This window comes from Hemitrygon akajei, chromosome 2 (genome assembly GCF_048418815.1).
Source record: "Hemitrygon akajei chromosome 2, sHemAka1.3, whole genome shotgun sequence".
Classification (NCBI taxonomy): Eukaryota; Metazoa; Chordata; class Chondrichthyes; order Myliobatiformes; family Dasyatidae; genus Hemitrygon; species Hemitrygon akajei.
Genome location: NC_133125.1, coordinates 18,363,483 through 18,382,068, shown reverse-complemented (window position 1 = coordinate 18,382,068; position 18,586 = coordinate 18,363,483). Strand labels below are relative to the sequence as shown.

The 18,586-nt window shown below is 41.6% G+C and overlaps 1 protein-coding gene across 1 annotated transcript in view; it reads left to right on the top strand.

The window, feature by feature from the left end:
* LOC140739507 (solute carrier organic anion transporter family member 4C1-like) overlaps positions 1-18,586 on the top strand; it is an 83,462-nt gene that overhangs the window by 60,984 nt on the left and 3,892 nt on the right. Inside the window, exons 9-12 of the mRNA XM_073067871.1 lie at positions 7,746-7,905; positions 12,850-13,016; positions 15,677-15,741; positions 16,724-16,861. Of these exons, the coding sequence (XP_072923972.1) occupies positions 7,746-7,905; positions 12,850-13,016; positions 15,677-15,741; positions 16,724-16,861 (530 nt within the window). The remainder of the gene's footprint in view (positions 1-7,745; positions 7,906-12,849; positions 13,017-15,676; positions 15,742-16,723; positions 16,862-18,586) is intronic.

Sequence of the window (18,586 nt, the reverse complement as noted above, 5' to 3'; positions counted from 1 at the left end):
GTAGTAACTGTTGCTGAACTTGTATTTGTCAGGGGAATGGAGCTTTCTGAAGGCTCTTTGATGCGATGAGCAGCCTGACAATAACGATTCCACTGCTGGCCACACCTTTTCCCCCCATCCCTTACCATCTCAGCCCTGATGCAGGATGTCAACCTGCAACATTAACAGATAAGCTGGAAAGCATACAGAAAACTATGGGGATGTCGCCAGGACTTGAGGGATTGGATTACAGGGAGAGATTGTGCAAGCCAGAATTTCAGACTCTCATTATTTAGAATTTTATTCTTTGGATCATAAGAGATTGAGGGCTGAGCTTATAGAAGCTATAAAATAACAAGGGACATAAATAAGGTGAATGCACAGTCTTTTTGCCAGGGTTGTGAATGAAGAACTAGGGGACCCTGCAGCCACTCAATCTACACCCTGTCTGAATGCTCTGCCGGAACCCCCCTTCCCCAGCTGGTGGACACACTTTCATCCTACACTGGCCACTTCTCATCATTTATTGCTGCTGTTTCTCATATTTATACAATTGCTTGTTATATTATAATAGTCTTACATAAACATGCACTTTACAACAATCTGAATATTTACATGCCATTCTACTCACAGACTTGTATTAATGTTATTTTGTGACTGTACGTGCTAGATTGTAACTATTTGTGCTAAGTATGATTATATGTGTTGTGTTTTGCATCTTAGCCACAGAGGAATAACATTTCATTTCGCTGTGCACACGTGTATGTTTGAATGACAATAAACTTGAACTGAAAGGTTCAAAGTATTGAATTGACTTTATTTCCTACATCCTTCGCATACATGAGGAGTAAATGTGCGATGTGCAATTTATAGTAATTTGTAATAAGTACAACAGGATAGCCAATATAGCATATAATTATAATTGTATCAGCATGAATTAATCAGTCTGATGGCCTGGTGGAAGAAGCTGTCCCAGAACCTGTTGGTCCTGGCTTTTATGCTGTGGTACTGTTGCTCAGATAGAAGCAGCTCGAACAGTTTATGGTTGGGGTGATTCAGGTCCCCAATAGTCCTTCGGGCCCTTTTACACATCTGTCTTTGTAAATGTCCTGGATAGTGGGAAGTTCACATCTACAGATGTGCTGGGCTGTCCGCACCACTCTCTGCAGAGTCCTGTGATTGAAGGAAGTACAGTTCCCATACCAGGCGGTGATGCAGCCAGTCAGGATGCTCTCAATTGTGCCCCTGTAGAAAGTCCTTAGGATTTGGGGGCCCTTACCAAACTTCTTCAACCGTCTGAAGTAAGAGAGCTGCTGTTGTCCTTTTCTCACCACACAGCCAATATGTACAGACCACGTGAGATCTTCGGTGATGTGTATGCTGAGGAACTTAAAGCTGTTCACCCTCTCAACCCCAGATCCATTGATGTCAATAAGGGTTAGCCTGTCTCCATTCCTCCTGTATTCCACAACCAGCTCCTTTGATTTTGTGACATTGAGAGAGAGGTTGTTTTCTTGGCATCACTGTGTCAGGGTGGTGACTATATTGATTATAAAAGTACATACAGTATATGTCACTATATACAACCCTGAGATTAATTTTCTAGATGGCATTTGGAGTAACTACAAAGACACAATAAGTAATAATAATAAATATCATGGGATGAGGAGTCTTTGAAAGTGAGTCCATAGGTTGTGGGAATGGTTCAGAGTTGGGGTGAGTGAAGTTAAGTGAAGTTATCCCCCTGTTCAAGAGCCTGATGGTTGAGGTGTGATAACTGTTTCTGAACCAGGTGGTATGGGTCCTAAAGCTCCTCTACCTCCTTTCTAATGCAACAGTGAGAAGAGAGCATGGGCTGGATAGTGGGGACCTTCGATGATGCTGCTTTCCTATGACAGCGCTCCATGTAGATGCACTCAATTTAAGTTAGAGGGGAAAAATTTAATAGGGCACACGGAAGATGGTACGCATATGGAATGAACTGCCAGATGATGTGCTTGAGGCAGATACAATAACAATTTTCAAAAGACATTTGTTCAAGTATGTGAATAGGAAATGCTTAGAAGGATATGGGTCAAACATGAGCAAGTAGGTGGCCATTTTGGTCAGCAGGCATGAGTTGTGCCAAAGGGCCTGTTTCCATGTTCTATGACTATAGTTCTATGCCATTTTGCCCCACAGATGCTGCTTTCTTATTCCAGATCTCAGCATCTGCAGTCTCTTTTAACTTCAGCCTGATGACAGTCCTCTGCCAGACTTAGAATATAGATGGTGTTCAGAATGGTTTCATCAGTGATAGTGTTCAGACAAGTAGGTGAAAAATAGCATATGTTTAATGGGCTGACAGAGGATCAACAGCGTCAAGAATGATTGGAAAATAGACAAGCAAAATTTGCTGGATGAAAGGAGGGCAAAACAAGGATATTAATATTTAAGGTTGCAGCTAATGTGAATAAAAGTATAAATACAAACTATTTCCTGATAGCTGATATTTAGCTGAAATTAAACATGGCTGCAATTTCCCTTCTCAAAAATAAATCTTGACATTGTCACCAGTGAATAGCATTGGGATCAGAAGCAGATATTCATTGTTTATAAAAAAAAAAGTTGCTGTATAATATTGGTTGCATAATACTTCTCTAAGGATCATCATCCTGTCATGATAGAGAGGCTTGCGAGTTCCTGAGATCTGTAGAGCAATGCTACCTGGAGTTTAGTGATCTAGTGCTTAGCTCCTGGTAGGGTTACCCATGACAGTAAGGTCCAGGGGGAGGTTCCAGACAAACAGCAATCCAATCAGGACCTCAGTGGTGGAGAGGACAAACGATGATGACACATCACAATGACAGTGAAGGTGGAGGAAGGCTGCTGAAGTGAAGGGTCCCCACTTGGCTTCCATTCCACGACACTGGACTCTAACCCCAATCTGGCAAGGACTATATGGTGGCCGCCCTCCCCACATTTTTAAGAAAAGTCACGCACTGATGTTTTCCATTAAGGGAATCCACTGACAACCAATCGTACTTGATTTGAGAGATCACAGTTCTGCTAGTTCGGAGCAAGAAGGCAGCGAGTAAACTGCTGAATTTTCGGAGCGAAGGGAGTTTTTTTTAACTACTCGAGTTAAAGAGGCGAGACTGCGCAGGCGAGCGACGTCAGCCAGTAGAGCACAAAAGGTTTAAAAAGAAGGCCGCAGCATCCAGAGGGCAGCAGAGTGAGAGGCAGCAGAGTGGTAGGGCTTTGGCTCAATGGACTTAGGCAGTAACAGGATGAGGTGAGGTAGGAAGTATGTGTGTGAGGCCAGTTTTCTGTGCTCGGTGTCAGATGTGGGAGGTCCTGGAGTCTTCCAGCCTCCTGGACGGCCATATCTGCATCAGGTGTGTTGAGCTGCAGCTCCTGAGGGACCAAGTTAGGGAACTGGAGATGCAGCTCGGTGACCTTTGCCTGGTCAGGGAGAGTGAGGAGGTGATAGAGAAGAGTTATAAGCAGGTGGTGACACTGGGGCCATAGGAAACAGACAGGTGGGTCACAGTCAGGGGGGGAAGGGGAAGAGTCAGGTACTAGAGAGTACTCTTGTGGCTGTACCCCTTGACAATAAGTACTCCTGTTTGAGTCCTGTTGGGGGGGGGGGGACAGCCTACCTGGGGGAAGCGACAGTGGCCGTGCCTCTGGCACAGAGTCTGGCCCTGTGGCTCAGAAGGCGAGGGAAGGGAAGAGGAAGGAAGTAGTGATAGGGGACTCTATAGTTAGGGGGTCAGACAGGTGATTCTGTGGATGCAGGAAAGAAACTCGGATGGTAGTTTGCCTCCCAGGTGCCAGGGTCTGGGATGTTTCGGATCCAAGATATCCTGTGGTGGGAGGGAGAACAGCCAGAGGTTATGGTACATATTGGTACCAATAGCATAGGTAGGAAAAGGGAAGAGGTCCTGAAAAAAGACTACAGGGAGTTGGGAAGGAAGTTGAGAAGCAGAATCGCGAAGGTAGTAGTCTCAAGATTACTGCCTGTGCCACACGACAGTGAGTATAGGAATAGAATGAGGTGGAGGATAAATGCATGACTGAGGAATTGGAGCAGGGGGCAGGGATTCAGATTTCTGGATCATTGGGACCTCTTTTGGGCCAGGTGTGACCTGTACAAAAAGGACGGGTTGCACTTGAATCCCATGGGGACTAATATCCTGGCAGGGAGGTTTGCTAAAGCTACTGGGGAGAGTTTAAACTATAATTGTTGGGGGGTTGCAACTGAACTGACGAGACTGGGGAAGAGGAGGTTAGCTCACAAATAGAGAAAGCTTGTAGACAGTGCGAGAGGGAGGATAGGCAAGTGATAGAGATGGGACATGCTCAAACCAAAAGCTTGTGATGTGTCTATTTTAATGCAAGGAGTGTTGTGAACAAAGCGGATGAGCTTAGAGTGTGGATCAGTACTTGGAGATATGATGTGGTGGCCATTATAGAGACTTGGATGGCTTAGGGACAGGAATGGTTACTTTAAATGCCGGGTTTTAGATGTTTCAGAAAGGACAGAGAGGAAGGCAAAAGAGGTGGCGGCATGGCACTGATGATCAGAGATAGTTTCACGGCTGCAGAAAAGGTGGACGCCATGGAGGGATTGTCTACGGAGTCTCTGTGGGTGGAGGTTAGGAACAAGAAGGGGTCAATAACTTTACTAGGTGATTTTTTTCATAGGCCACCCAATAGTAACAGGGATATTGAAGAGCAGATAGGGAAACAGATGCTGGAAAGGTATGATAATAACAGAGTTGGCGTAATGGGTGATTTTAATTTCCCAAATATCGATTGGCATCTCCCTAGAGAGAGGGGTTTATATGGGGTGGAGCTTGTTAGGTGTGTTCAGGAAGGTTTCTTGACACAGTATGTAGATAAGCCTACAAGAGGAGAGGCTGTTCTTCATTTGGTATTGGGAAATGAACCTGGTCAGGTGTCAGATCTCTCAGTGGGAGAGCATTTTGGAGATAGTAATCATAATTCTATCTCCTTTACAATAGCATTTGAGAGAGGTAGGAACAGACAAGTTAGAAAAGCATTTAATTGGAGTAGGGGGAATTATGAGGCTATCAGGCAGGAAATTGGAGGCTTAAATTGGAAACAGATGTTCTCAGGGAAAAGTACGGAAGAAATGTGGCAAATATTCAGGGGATATTTGTGTAGTGCTCTGTATAGGTACATTCCAATGAGACGGAAGTTATGGTAGGGTACAGGAACCGTGGTGTACAAAGGCTTTAATAAATCTAGTCAAGAAGAAAAGAAAAGCTTACAAAAGGCTCAGAGAGCTAGGTAATGTTGGAGATCTAGAAGATTATAAGGCTACCAGGAAGGAGCTTAAGAAGGAAATTAAGAGAGCCAGTAGGGGCCATGAGAAGTCCTTGGTGGGCAGAATAAAGGAAAACCTCAAGGCATTCTATAAGAATGTGAAGAGCAAGAGGACAAGACATGAAAAAATAGGACCTATCGAATGTGACAGTGGAAAAGTGTGTATGGAACCAGAGGAGATAGCAGAGGCACTTAATGAATACTTCAGTATTCACTATGGAAAAGGATCTTAGTGTTGTAGTGATGACTTGCAGCAGACTGAAAAGCTTGAGCATGTAGATATTAAGAAAGAGGATGTGCTGGAGCTTTTGGAAAGCATCAATAAGTCGCCGGGACCAGAAGAAATGTACCCCAGGGAACTGTGGGAGGCGAGGGAGGAGATTGCTGAGCCTCTGGCGAAGATCTTTGCATCATCAGTGGGGAGGGGAGAGGTTCCCGAGGATTGGAGGGTTGCCGATGTTGTTCCTTTATTCAAGAAAGGGAGTAGAGATAGCCCAGGAAATTATAGACCAGTGAGTCTCACCTCAGTGGTTGGTAAGTTGATGGAGAAGATGCTGAGAGGCAGGATTTATGAACATTTGGAGAGGTATAATATGATTAGGAGTAGTCAGCATGGCTTTGTCAAGGGCAGGTTGTGCCTTATGAGTCTGATTGAATTTTTTAAGACTGTGACCAAACACGTTGATGAAGGAAGAGCTGCAGATGTAGTGTATATGGACTTCAGCAAGGCATTTGATAAGGTACCCCATGCAAGGCTTGTTGAGAAAGTAAGGAGGCATGGGACTGAACACAGTGCTCCAAAATACGGAGATGTGATACAGTGGTTGATATATAGAAACTTGAGAATGAAAAAAACACTATGTTTTTATCCAAATTGTCCATCTGTGGTAATTTTTTACAGCTGCCTTTATTAAATGTTAATCATCAGATGCCAAAAAACTAAAATGGCTCAGCACATTGAATCACAGGTTAAGGGGATATTGCTTTGTGGCTTGCCCACAGAAGGCAAAGAGTGGTTGTAGATGGGTCATGTTCTGCATGGAGGTCGGTGACCAGTGGTGTGCCTCAGGGATCTGTTCTGGGACCTTTACTCTTCATGATTTTTATAAATGACCTGGATGAGGAAGTGGAGGGATGGGTTAGTAAGTTTGCTGATGACACAGAGGTTGGAGGTGTTGTGGATAGTGTGGAGGGCTGTCAGAGGTTACCGAGGGACATTGATAGGATGCAAAACTGGGCTGAGAAGTGGCAGATGGAGTTCAACCCAGATAAGTGTGAAGTGATTCATTTTGGGTGGTCAAATATGATGGCAGAATATAGTATTAATGGTAAGTCTCTTGGCAGTGTGGAGGATCAGAGGGATCTTGGGGTCTGAGTCCATAGGACACTCAAAGCAGCTGCGCAGGTTGACTCTGTGGTTAAGAAGGCATATAGTGTATTGGCCTTCATCAATTGTGAAATTGAATTTAGGCGTCGAGGTAATGTTGCAGCTATATAGGACCCTAGTCAGACCCCACTTGGAGTACTGTGCTCAGTTCTGGTCACCTCACCACAAGAAGGATGTGGAAGCCATAGAAAGGGTGCAGAGGAGATTTACAAGGATGTTGCCTGGATTGGGGAGCATTCCTTATGAGAATAGGTTGAGTGAACTTGGCCTTTTCTCCTTGGAGTGAAGGAGGATGAGAGGTGACCTGATAGAGGTGTATAAGATGATGAGAGGCATTGATTGTGTGGATATTCAGAGGCTTTTTCCCAGGGCTGAAATGGTTGCCACAAGAGGACACAGGTTTAAGGTGCTGGGGAATAAGTACAGAGGAGATGTCAGGGGTAAGTTTTTTTACTCAGAGAGTGGTGAGTGCGTGGAATGGGCTGCCGGTAATGGTGGTGGAGGTGGATATGATAGGGTCTTTTAAGAGGCTTTTAGATAAGTACATGGAGCTTAGTAAAATAGAGGGCTATAGGTAAGCCATCTGAAAGAAGGGCAGTATTAGCATGAAGCATTATTATTAATTTACACTATCCTCAGAAGCAATTAATCCTTCATATTCAGTGCAATTAATTAAATTTACCAACTTCCAAGTCTATGTCATATAATTTTTGTTTCATTCTGAATGGGGACATATGCTCTGGAAAGGATGCGTCTCCAAAGATCGTATAGGTTACATTTCAGCAGCCTTGACACAAAGTAGGGCAGATGTACGTAATCATTCAGAATATGCTCTAACACATAACTAAGTTATTTTTTATTTTGGGAAATGCACTTTAGTCAATGCCAAAACCAATAAATAGCATAAAGAATCTCCAAAAAAGGTAACATTTTCACTATTAGCCCTTTAAGGAAGTAATGGAACTTCATGCTTCAATATGCTTCATGTTTTTTCTTATGTGGCTTCATAAATCATCTGATTTTTATTCTATGTGTAATCTCACAGTTACAACAATACAAAGAAGTTCCAACTTGAGGCACTCTGTAATGCTGACTGTCACTGTAGCCGTTCATCCTTTAATCCAGTCTGTGACACAGAGAATGTCCAGTATTTTTCTGCATGCTATGCTGGTTGTATTAATGCAACAGAGAAAGATAACCTTCACGTAAGTTCCTCTAACTTAAGATAGTTTATTATTATTATTTCAAATTTATTATAAATTGAATTAAAATTGTCCTACGGTTATGCAAAAGGTACATTGAAAAGTATTGAAGTAATGTAGGATGGTAGGACACACCCTTCTCAACTACTGCCTTCTGTGATGTGTGCATCATCTGCAAAAGACAAGAACCATAGTGAGTGTGTTGTACTGTCTGTGTGTGATATGCTTACCAGGGCTAAATAACTGAAGTAATTATGTTGTATGAGATCTGCAAGTAATAGAGTTGAGGTAAGCATATAAATTAGTTGTTTGGTAAATGGGATATTTTACAATTTCCATTAAACTTGATCAGACAAATCCATCAAACTTTTTCTGACACTAGACCTTGGTCATTAGACTTTGGGACTTTATCTGTCTGGTCACATCCAGTTGGTGGCTTTCTGGACCCCCTTGGTACCAGGACCTCTCTCCAAGCATCTCCAAACAGCACTGGTAGTGTGGACCATGAAGGATTGCTTTTGAATTGGAGGACTGGACAGTGTTCAGGGAGTCGTCTTCGAATCTAGATGAGTACGCTGCAGTTGTTACCGACTTCATTAAAACCTGTGTGGATGAGTGCGTGCCCACAAAAACTTGCTGTAAATTCCCAAACCAAGAGCTGCGGATAAGCCAGGAGATTCATCATCTGCTGAGAGCTAGTTCTGTGGTAATTAAGTCTAACGACCCAGATCTGTACAAGAAGAATGGAGATGACTTGCAGAGGGCTATTTCAAGAGTGAAGAAACAATTCCAAGTGAGGTTGGAGGCAACATCGGATGCATGTCAACTGGCAGGGTTTGCAAGTCATTACTCCCTACAAAGTGGAAACCAGTAGCATGAATGGTAGTGATGCCACACTACCAGATGAGTTCAGTGCTTTTTATGTCAAGTTTGAAAGGGAGAACATAAGTACAGCTGTGAAGATCACTGCTGCACCTGGTGACCCTGTGATCTCTGTTTCAGAGGCCAATGTAAGGCTATCTTTCATAAGCATGAACCCTCTCAAGGCAGCTGGCCCTGATGGAGTACCTGGTAAAAGTCTGAAAACTTGTTCCAACCAACTGGCAGGAATATTCAAGGACATTTTCAACCTCTCATTGTTATGGTCAGAAGTTCCCACCTGCTTCAAAAGGGTAACAATATACCAGTGCCCAAGAAGATTAGTGTGAGCTGCCATAATGACTATTGTCCACCAGCACTCACATCTATGGAGATGAATGCTTTGAGCAGTTGGTCAGGGCTAGAATCAATTCCTGCCTCAGCAAAGACCTGGACCCACTGCAATTTGCCTATCGCCACAATAGGTCTACAGCGGATGTAATCTCAATGGCTCTTCACACGGCCTTTGATCACCCGGACAATGCAAACACTGCATCAGGATGCTGTTTGTTGACTATAGCTCAGTGCTTAACACCATCATTCCCACAACCTTAATCGATAAGCTACAGAACCTGAGCCTCTGTATCTCCCTCTGCAATTGGATCCTAAACTTCCTAACTGGAAGACCACAACCTGTGTGGATTGGTGATAATATCTCCTCCTTTCTGATGATCAATACTGGTGCACCTCAGGGATGTGTGTTTAGCCCACTACTCTACTCCCTCTACAAAGAATGCACAACAGTGACTATATTTCATTAGGAGTTTGAGGACATTTGATTTGTTACCTGACACACTCAAACTTCTACAGGTGTACCGTGGAGAACTCAGCAATTTGGGAACAGCTTTTTCCCTCTGCCATCTGATTCCTAAATGGACATGGAACCCACGAACACTTAACTCACTTTTAAAATTATTTCTGTTTTGCACTATTTTTAATTTAACTATTTAATATGCATATACTTATTGTAATTGACTTATTTATTCTACAGTATCGTGTATTGCATTGTACTGCTGCCATGAAGCTAATAAATTTCATGACATATGCTGGTGATATTAAATCTGATTCTGATTCCACCAAGGTCTTTAAGATTTCGACCAATGAATCAGGTTGTCAACCTGCAGCCCTACCTTCATTCTTATCCCTATTCCCCAGGGTGTACAGTGACATCCGAAGTTGCTTAACTTCAACTTTGTTGCTTTTTAAGAGGTGAAGGAAAGCTATGTACTGTGAAGATTACCTTTGAGAGTTTGACTTTTGAAGTTAATTGTGCTCAGTGTCTGCAAGCGAGAAAATTATCTAAATGGAAATGAGTTACAAGGCATGCAAGGTTCTTGTGCAATGTGTATGAAAGTCTGCATAAGAGGTATTGCAACACTATATTAGCAAATGATTTCACGAAAGCTTCTGTTTCTAGGAAAAACATATTGTACTATGCAGTACTGACTAAATAATTGATAGTCACCTTAGGTTCATTTATAAAGCCATAAGACATAGGAGCAGAATTAGGCCATTTGGCCCATCAAGTCTGCTCTGCAATTCAATCATGACTGATCCTTTATTCCCTTCCTCAGCCCCACTCCCTGGCCTTCTCCATGTAACCTTTGATGCCATGTCCAGTCAAGCTCTGCCTTAAATACACCCAACAACCTGGCCTCCACAGCTGCATGTGGTAATAGATTCCACAAATTCACCACCCTCTGGCTAAAGAAATTTCTCCACATCTCTGTTTTAAATAGGCACCCCTCTATCCTGAGGCTGTACGCTCTTGTCCTAGTCTCCTCTACCATGGGAACCACCATTTCCCCACCTACTCTGTCTTGGCCTTTCACATTCAAAAGGTTTCAGTGAGATCTCCCCTTATCTTTCTAAAGCACAGATGAGTATAATCTTTCTTATACTCCGTGCATTTAGTTATAACACTTTGAGTACTGTATTTGCTACATTTTTGATTCAGCATCCCTAATAAACTGATACCCTGTGGCCACAATTGTGTCTTATCATCTGCCTGCCCTTCCTAACAATCTGACTGCACACCGTCTTTGCTTTTTTACCATCCATCCTAAACTGAGTCCCTTCACTCCAGTCCCCACTCCTCTGCCAAATTAGTTTAAACCCGCCCCAGTAGCTCCAACAAACCTGCCCTTGAGAATATTAGTCCCCCTTGGGTTCAGGTGCAAACCATTACTTTTGAATAGACCTCCCCCAGAAGAGCTTCCAACTATCCAAGAACCTGAAGCCCTCCCCCCTGCACCAGCTTCTCAGCCACACATTTATTTGCCAAATCATCCTGGTTCTATCCTCACTACCGTGTGGCACAGGCACCAATCCAGAAATTACTGCCATTTATGTGATCTTTGAGCTGGGATTTCAAGATTCTGGAAGTGTGCCACTTGAGTTGGGAGAGTAAAAATTACCCATGAATTGTCATTGTTAGTCAGTGGTAAACCACACCCCCCCCAACATCTCCACCTCCCACCCACTGTAAGTCTAAGCATTCAAACATTGGTTTGGAACAGGATTACATATGTAAGTAACGGTTCAGAAATAAATAGCGAAGAATCACTCAGTCATGACTTAATATGATATGGCAAAACAATATACAAGCTGGACTCTAAGTCTTTCAAAACATAATTTCCTTTGTTTCTTTCCTCTCCCACCCCCACTTGGGAATTAAAGAGGCCTAGTACGTAGAACATTACAACACAGTACAGGTCCTTCAGCCCACAATGTTGTGCGGATCTTTTAATCAACTCCGAGATCAATCTAATCCGTCCTTCCCACATTTCTCTCCCATCCAGAATTGCGATGGGATATGCTCCACGCAGCTGCAACAATATTCAAGAAGTTCAATCCTGTCCCAGACAAAGCAAAACCACTTGAGTGGTATCCCACCCGTTACCCCAAATACCTGATGAAGGATCTCAGCTCAAAAGAATAATTGTTCATTCCCCTCCATAGCTGTTGTCTGATTGGCTAGTTTTCTCCAGCATTTCGTGGGTGTTGCTCAAGATTTTTCATGTTTACCCAAAATACCGTATTCAGTGCTTCCCCAACCTGCCTCCAATGCATGTAGTGTGTACTTTTTACAAAATGTTCTGGTTCTGCCTGCAATACCCAGATCCAAAAATAAATGAGTTTAAAAAGGGTGAAATGCTCATGAGTATACAGGGGAAAAATTATACACTAGCAGTTGTGAAATTATAAAGATTTAATGAGGCTATGAAATGTTGAGATTGCTGGACAAGTCAAAAGAAGAGGAGCTTTAAAGTCTTTCATGGACAGCAACAGCTGAAACTGATAGAACATGCAAGAAGATCAGGAAGAGAAGGGAATCGAGATTAAATATAGGCTTCTTCAAGAATTGTTTTGTTCAGTATTTGATAGACAATAGGGCAGTGGGTCTGAACCTGAGCTCCACGGACCCCTTACTTAATGGTACTGGTCCATGGCATAAAAAAGGGTTGGGAACTTCTGGATTAGGATATTTAAGGCATGATTCTGGTGACTTTTTAAATAATATTTTCTTCAGTGCTGCAAAAAGCTGAAGGCTTATGCAATCCAAACCCTTGTCCCTTCAAAGTATCTATTAAAAAACAAGTACACCAGATGTTCTGTGATGTTGAACAAACACCTGTCACTAATGTGAAATAGCTTAAATTTATATGAGTATTTTGCATGGAATAGGAAATGTGGCTGGTAATTCCGGAACTTCTGAAAGCAGTTTCTGTTTTGACCGTTCTGCACCACACCCTTCTGCTTGTCTCAAAATGAGCTACTGATTCAAATGTTTTATCATTATCCAGCTGTGAATCGAGTTCACTTATTAATATTAAACAGATACAACTAAAAAACATATTGTCATCTGGAATTTTTCGGTTTTGAATTCTAACTGTTGCTCTTGCTTCTCCACCATTTCTCCAGGAAGTTGGTCAGAATCAATGTTTCTACAGCAGTTCTGACAGATAAGTTGAAGCAGCTCTGGAGAGATATAATATATATATATAGTGCTTGTGCTTTGTATTACAGGTTTATGAGGAGTGTTCTTGTATCCGGAAAGATAACCTTGAATTTGATGCACAAAAAGGAAAGTGTGGTTCTACGTGTAGTCGCATGCCATTGTTTTTGGGAGTATTTTTGTTCTGTGTCATTTTCACATTTATGACCAGCACTTCAATCACAACGGCTATTCTCAGGTGTGTGGTGTATTCATTACTCTCTTAATATAGCCCCTGTATTTTGAAACCAGCTTGCCCTGTGACATGCTTAATTGTGTCAAACAATTAAGTTTTATACAGTACTGTGCAAAAGCCTGAAGCACATACAGAGTGCCCCAGACTTTCATACAGTACTGTTGTAATTTTATGTATTGCACTGTACTGCTATCACAAAAAATTCAAAATTCATGACATGTGGATGATAATAAACCCAATTTCTGATACGGATCTCAGTTGTGGATTGAGAGTGGGAATCAAATGGACTTGGCTGGTGTCTTGGGGCTGGTGTGTCTGCACTTGGCACTCCTTCCCTGCAACGTGCCTTACACTCCTGTGGCGTTCCACCCTCACCATTCCCACTGGATTTACAAACTCTCTCTGCTCCATATACTGTGCAAAAGTCTTAGACACGGACCAGATAGGTCAAAGACACTGTTTCTGCATTGTGCTTTTCTTTGATTATATGTTTCTAAATCATTAATATGGATGACAATCAACAGTGGACACAACATTGTCCCTGTGGCACACCATTGATTATAGGCCTTCACACTGGCTAACAAACCTCCATCACCAAGCTCTTGTGATTCCTTCCACCAAGCCAATGTTGTAGAAATTGGCCAGCTCACTGTATCCCAAGTGATCTAGCCTCCCGGAATAACACACCAAGCAGGACCTCGCTGAAGTCTAAAGGTTCAAAGCCTACTGCCCTGCCCTCATCAATCCTCTTGGTCACATCTTCAAAAATTTCAATTAAATTCATGAGATGTGATTTCCCATGCGTGAGGCATGCATACTGACTACCCAGTCCATGCTGATTAATCACTCTCACAATAATCACTGGAAAATTGTTGTCAAGGAGGATACAATCTAGGATTATTTCTTTTCTCTCAGTGAATAAGAGGTTTCTTACCCTTATTATCTTAATAGTTAATGTCATGCATTCTATATGGTGAAATGGGATGCTAGAGAAATCTTATTTCAAAGTTCAAAATAATTTTTATTATCTAAGTACATGTACGTCTCCACGTACAACCTTGAGGTTCATTTTCTTGTCAGCATACCCAATAAATCTATAGAATGATAACCATTACAATGAAAGACCACCCAACTAGGGCATTCAACCAGAGTGAAGAAGATGATAAACCATGCAAATAGAAAAAGAATAAACAATAATAATAAATAAATTAGTAATCAATATCAAGAACATGAGGTGAAGGGTCCTTGAAAGTGAGCCTATTGACTGTGAGAACATTTTAATGATGGGGCAAGTGAGTTGAGTGCTACATCCTCATTAATCATTAATAATTGCTAATCCATGATTAATGTTTATGATTCGCACACACGAGGAAATCTGCAGATGCTGGAAATTCAAGCAACACACAAAATGCTGGTGGAATGCAGCAGGCCAAGCAGCAACTATAGGAAGAAAGGTCTTGGCCCGAAAAGTCAACTGTACTTCTTCCTATAGATGACAATAGGTGTAGAAGTAGACTATTCAGCCCTTTGAGCCTGCACTGCCATTCTGAGATCATGGCTGATCATCTACTATCAATACCCGGTTCCTGCCTTGTCCCCATATCCCTTGATTCCCCTATCCATAAGATACCTATCTAGCTCCTTCTTGAAAGTATCCAGAGAATTGGCCTCCACTGCCTTCTGAGGCAGTGCATTCCACACCCCCACAACTCTCTGGGAGAAGAAGTTTTTCCTTAACTCTGTCCTAAATGACCTACCCGTTATTCTTAAACCATGCCCTCTGCTATTGGACTCTCCCAGCATCTGGAACATATTTCCTGCCTCTATCTTGTCCAATCCCTTAATAATCTTATATGTTGCAATCAGATCCCCTCTCAATCTCCTTAATTCCAGCGTGTACAAGCCCAGTCTCTCTAACCTCTCTGCGTAAGACAGTTCGGACATCCCAGAAATTAACCTTGTGAACCTACGCTGCACTTCCTCTACAGCCAGGATGTCCTTCCTTAACCCTGGAGACCAAAACTGTACACAATACTCCAGGTGTGGTCTCACCAGGGCCCTGTACAAATTCAAAAGGATTTCCTTGCTCTTGTACTCAATTCCCTTTGTAATAAAGGCCAACATTCCATTAGCCTTCTTCACTGCCTGCTGCACTTGCTCATTCACCTTCAGTGACTGATGAACAAGGACTCCTAGATCTCTGTATTTCTCCCTTATCTAACTCTACACCGTTCAGATAATAATCTGCCTTCCTGTTCTTACTCCCAAAGTGGATAACCTCACACTTATTCACATTAAACATCATCTGCTCACTCACCCAGCCTATCAAGGTCACCCTGAATTCTCCTAACATCCTCATCACATGTCACACTGCCACCCAGCTTAGTATCATCAGCAAACTTGCTGATGTTATTCTCAATGCCTTCATCTAAATCGTTGATGTAAATCGTAAACAGCTGTGGTCCCAATACCGAGCCCTGTGGCACCCCACTAGTCACCACCTGCCATTCCGAGAAACACCCATTCACCGCTACCCTTTGCTACCCAGATGCTGCCTGGCCTGTTGCGTTCCACCATCATTTTGTGCGTGTTGCTAATGTAAGTGATTATTCTGTTATTTTTATAAAATAATCAACCACTTTTGCTGTTTTATTTTCCTACAGGTGTGTTCCAAATACACAGCGCTCATTTGCATTGGGTATTAATTGGACGTTTGTACGTCTCCTAGGTAAGGAGCTGCCTTGGTGATGATATTGATATTGTAAAGCAACCTACAAAATAAAACAAAATACATCATTAAAACCTCATTTATGTATGGAGTATGGAATTCATGAGTGAAACTAAGCATATAACACAGCAACACCAAATTTGCTTGGATTTCATTTGGATTCAGGTTGGAATTCCTGGACCTCAATATAAAACATCAGGGGCTCAGTTTTGAGGTGTTTTTTTCAGGCCAATAAGATTAGAAAATAAAGCTGGTGACATTCACTAACAATATCATAAGTGGCATATTGAAGGTTATTTGGACCTGAAAACTAATGAGTTGGAGGGAAGAGGCATATTGACCCCAAATCTACACCACTGGAACCATACCAGGGTATTCATAAACACTATGTATTTGGTAATCTTCATTCATTTCACAGTGGATGTGAATGAAACTGTTCTCACAAATTGGTAATCATACATGATTCTTGAAATCATGTATGATTACATGATTTCAAGATAAAATCATGAAATCATGTACTTTCAAAAATCACATGATTTCAAATTGCAAAAAATTACAATTTGAAAATTACAAAAATTTCAAGATAAATTTTTGTCTTTAAAAATTAGGAATTATCTCCTAGATGGAAGTATCAAAACTGTTGTTAAGCAGAAATTTATTTTGGAGATGGAAAGGAGGAAGTGCTCATTGTTGAAATTGGATGACAAAGTGTTCCATTTTCCAGAACTAATTTCCTCATCTTGGCAAGCAAAATACTTTTTTTATGCATTGGAATAGATGTTTAGTCATAAAAAAAATTCTGTTTAGTTATTTAAGCTGCTAGGACTGCTTCAAATTCAGGGTTTGGCATGACACAAAGAGTTTGCTGTAAACTCTGATGCAGAATTGTAATTGTGTTTCTCCCTCCTCAGTTGTTGCTTGACTTACTGAATATTTCTAGCGTTTTCTGTTTTCATTGAATATTGTTTTAACTTACTTACAGGTGCCATTCCAGGACCAATTATTTTTGGGTTAGTAATTGATTACTCCTGTGTCCTTTGGAATATAGATGAATGTAACAATCAAGGAGCCTGCTGGATATATGACAACCCAAAAATGTCCCATTTAATGATAACAATTGGTAATTTTTTTCACTCAATTTTTAGTGTAATGTAAATTAAATTGTGAACTTCAATTAAAAAGGTGATTTACTTCAGGGTTCATTGAGTTGAATCATCATTAGAAGAGGTTATGTCCATGTATATGGAAACTCAAATTTCTTTCTTGAGATCAGAATGGATTACCAGTGTTGTATTTAAAGTGATGTTTAAACTAGTGTGAACTGAGTGACCAGGACAAGAGAAACTTGATTATGTGCAGCTGAAGACAGGCAGTTGCTTATATGGTTTGCAGTTGAAGAATATTAACATCAATTGAGAAGTTGACAGCTGATAAAGCCGAAGTCCTGCATTACTCATTCAATTTCAGAAATAAAAGAGAGATTAAGTTTAAAAAAAAAAGATAAACTTTTAAGATGTGACAATGTTCTGGCTCTTTTGCTCTTGGAGACTGTACATTTAAAAGACAAAATTACGTTTTTGAGATTAGGTTTTCTCAACATAGGGAGGAAGTAAAAAGTAAAGATTGTGAGTTTTGAAACAGGAGAGCTGTGTGCATTGGAGTTCTGTGACGTTCAATACCATATGCTCTGCTTTTTGTGAAAATTGACTCAAAGAATCTGTGTGGAGATCGTTGCCTGTTCTCCCAATAACCATGTAAATTCACTGCTACATCCCAGTGATGTTCGGGTTATTGCATTTACTGGCTACTGTAAGTTATCCACTGGCGTAGGTAGGTAATGGCAAAATAAAGGGGCTTTAATGGCATTGGGAGAATTAGTTGCAATAAAGTTTATGGAAGAATGGGAAATGGGATGGATTTGCTCTAAGAGCCAGTATGGACTTGAACGGCCAAGTAACCTTCTCCTATGAATGTTGCAAGGAAATACAAAAGGAAATATGGAAAATAGATAGGAAGGCATCTCAGATACTTGTCTTTGAATATATGAAAAAAGAGGCCATGCAGTAACTAGTCTGAGTACAGTTCTGGCAAGTATGTTATAGAAAAAGTGTGTTGATACTGAAAAGGGTGCAGAATGGCTTACAAGGGTTGGAAAGTTCTGACATGACAAGGCTGTGATTGACTTAGGAATGGAAAAGGCTGAGTGGCCTAGATAATGTGAATAGAAGGCAAAAACTGGGAGAATAAGCGATGGAATATCTTCGACCTAAAATATTAACTGTTTTCTTTCCACAGATGCTGGTGAGACTGAGTCAAAGTATTTCTAGCATTTTGTTTCCGTTTTAGATTTATGTTGATTGAAGGATTGGTGGGGAATGAAGAAAATTTGTTTTCACCCTGAGAGTGGTGGTTTTCTGGGTCTCACTGTTCAAAGTGGTGAAAGAGGCACCCATTCTCACCGATTCCTGAATGAGCACTTAAAGACCTACAGTCATATAACCATATAACAACTACAGCACGGAAACAGGCCATCTCGGCCCTTCCAGTCCGTGCCCAATGCTCACTCTCACCTAGTCCCACATATAACCATATAACAATGACAGCACGAAAACAGACCATCTCGGCCCTTCTAGTCCATGCCCAACGCTCACTCTCACCTAGTCTCACCGACCTGCACTCAACCCATAGCCCTCCATTCCTTTCCTGTCCATATACCTATCCAATTTTACTTTAAATGACAATACCGAACCTGCCTCTACCACTTCTACTGGAAGCTCATTCCACACAGCTACCACTCTCTGAGTAAAGAAGTTCCCCCTCGTGTTACCCCTAAACTTTTGCCCCT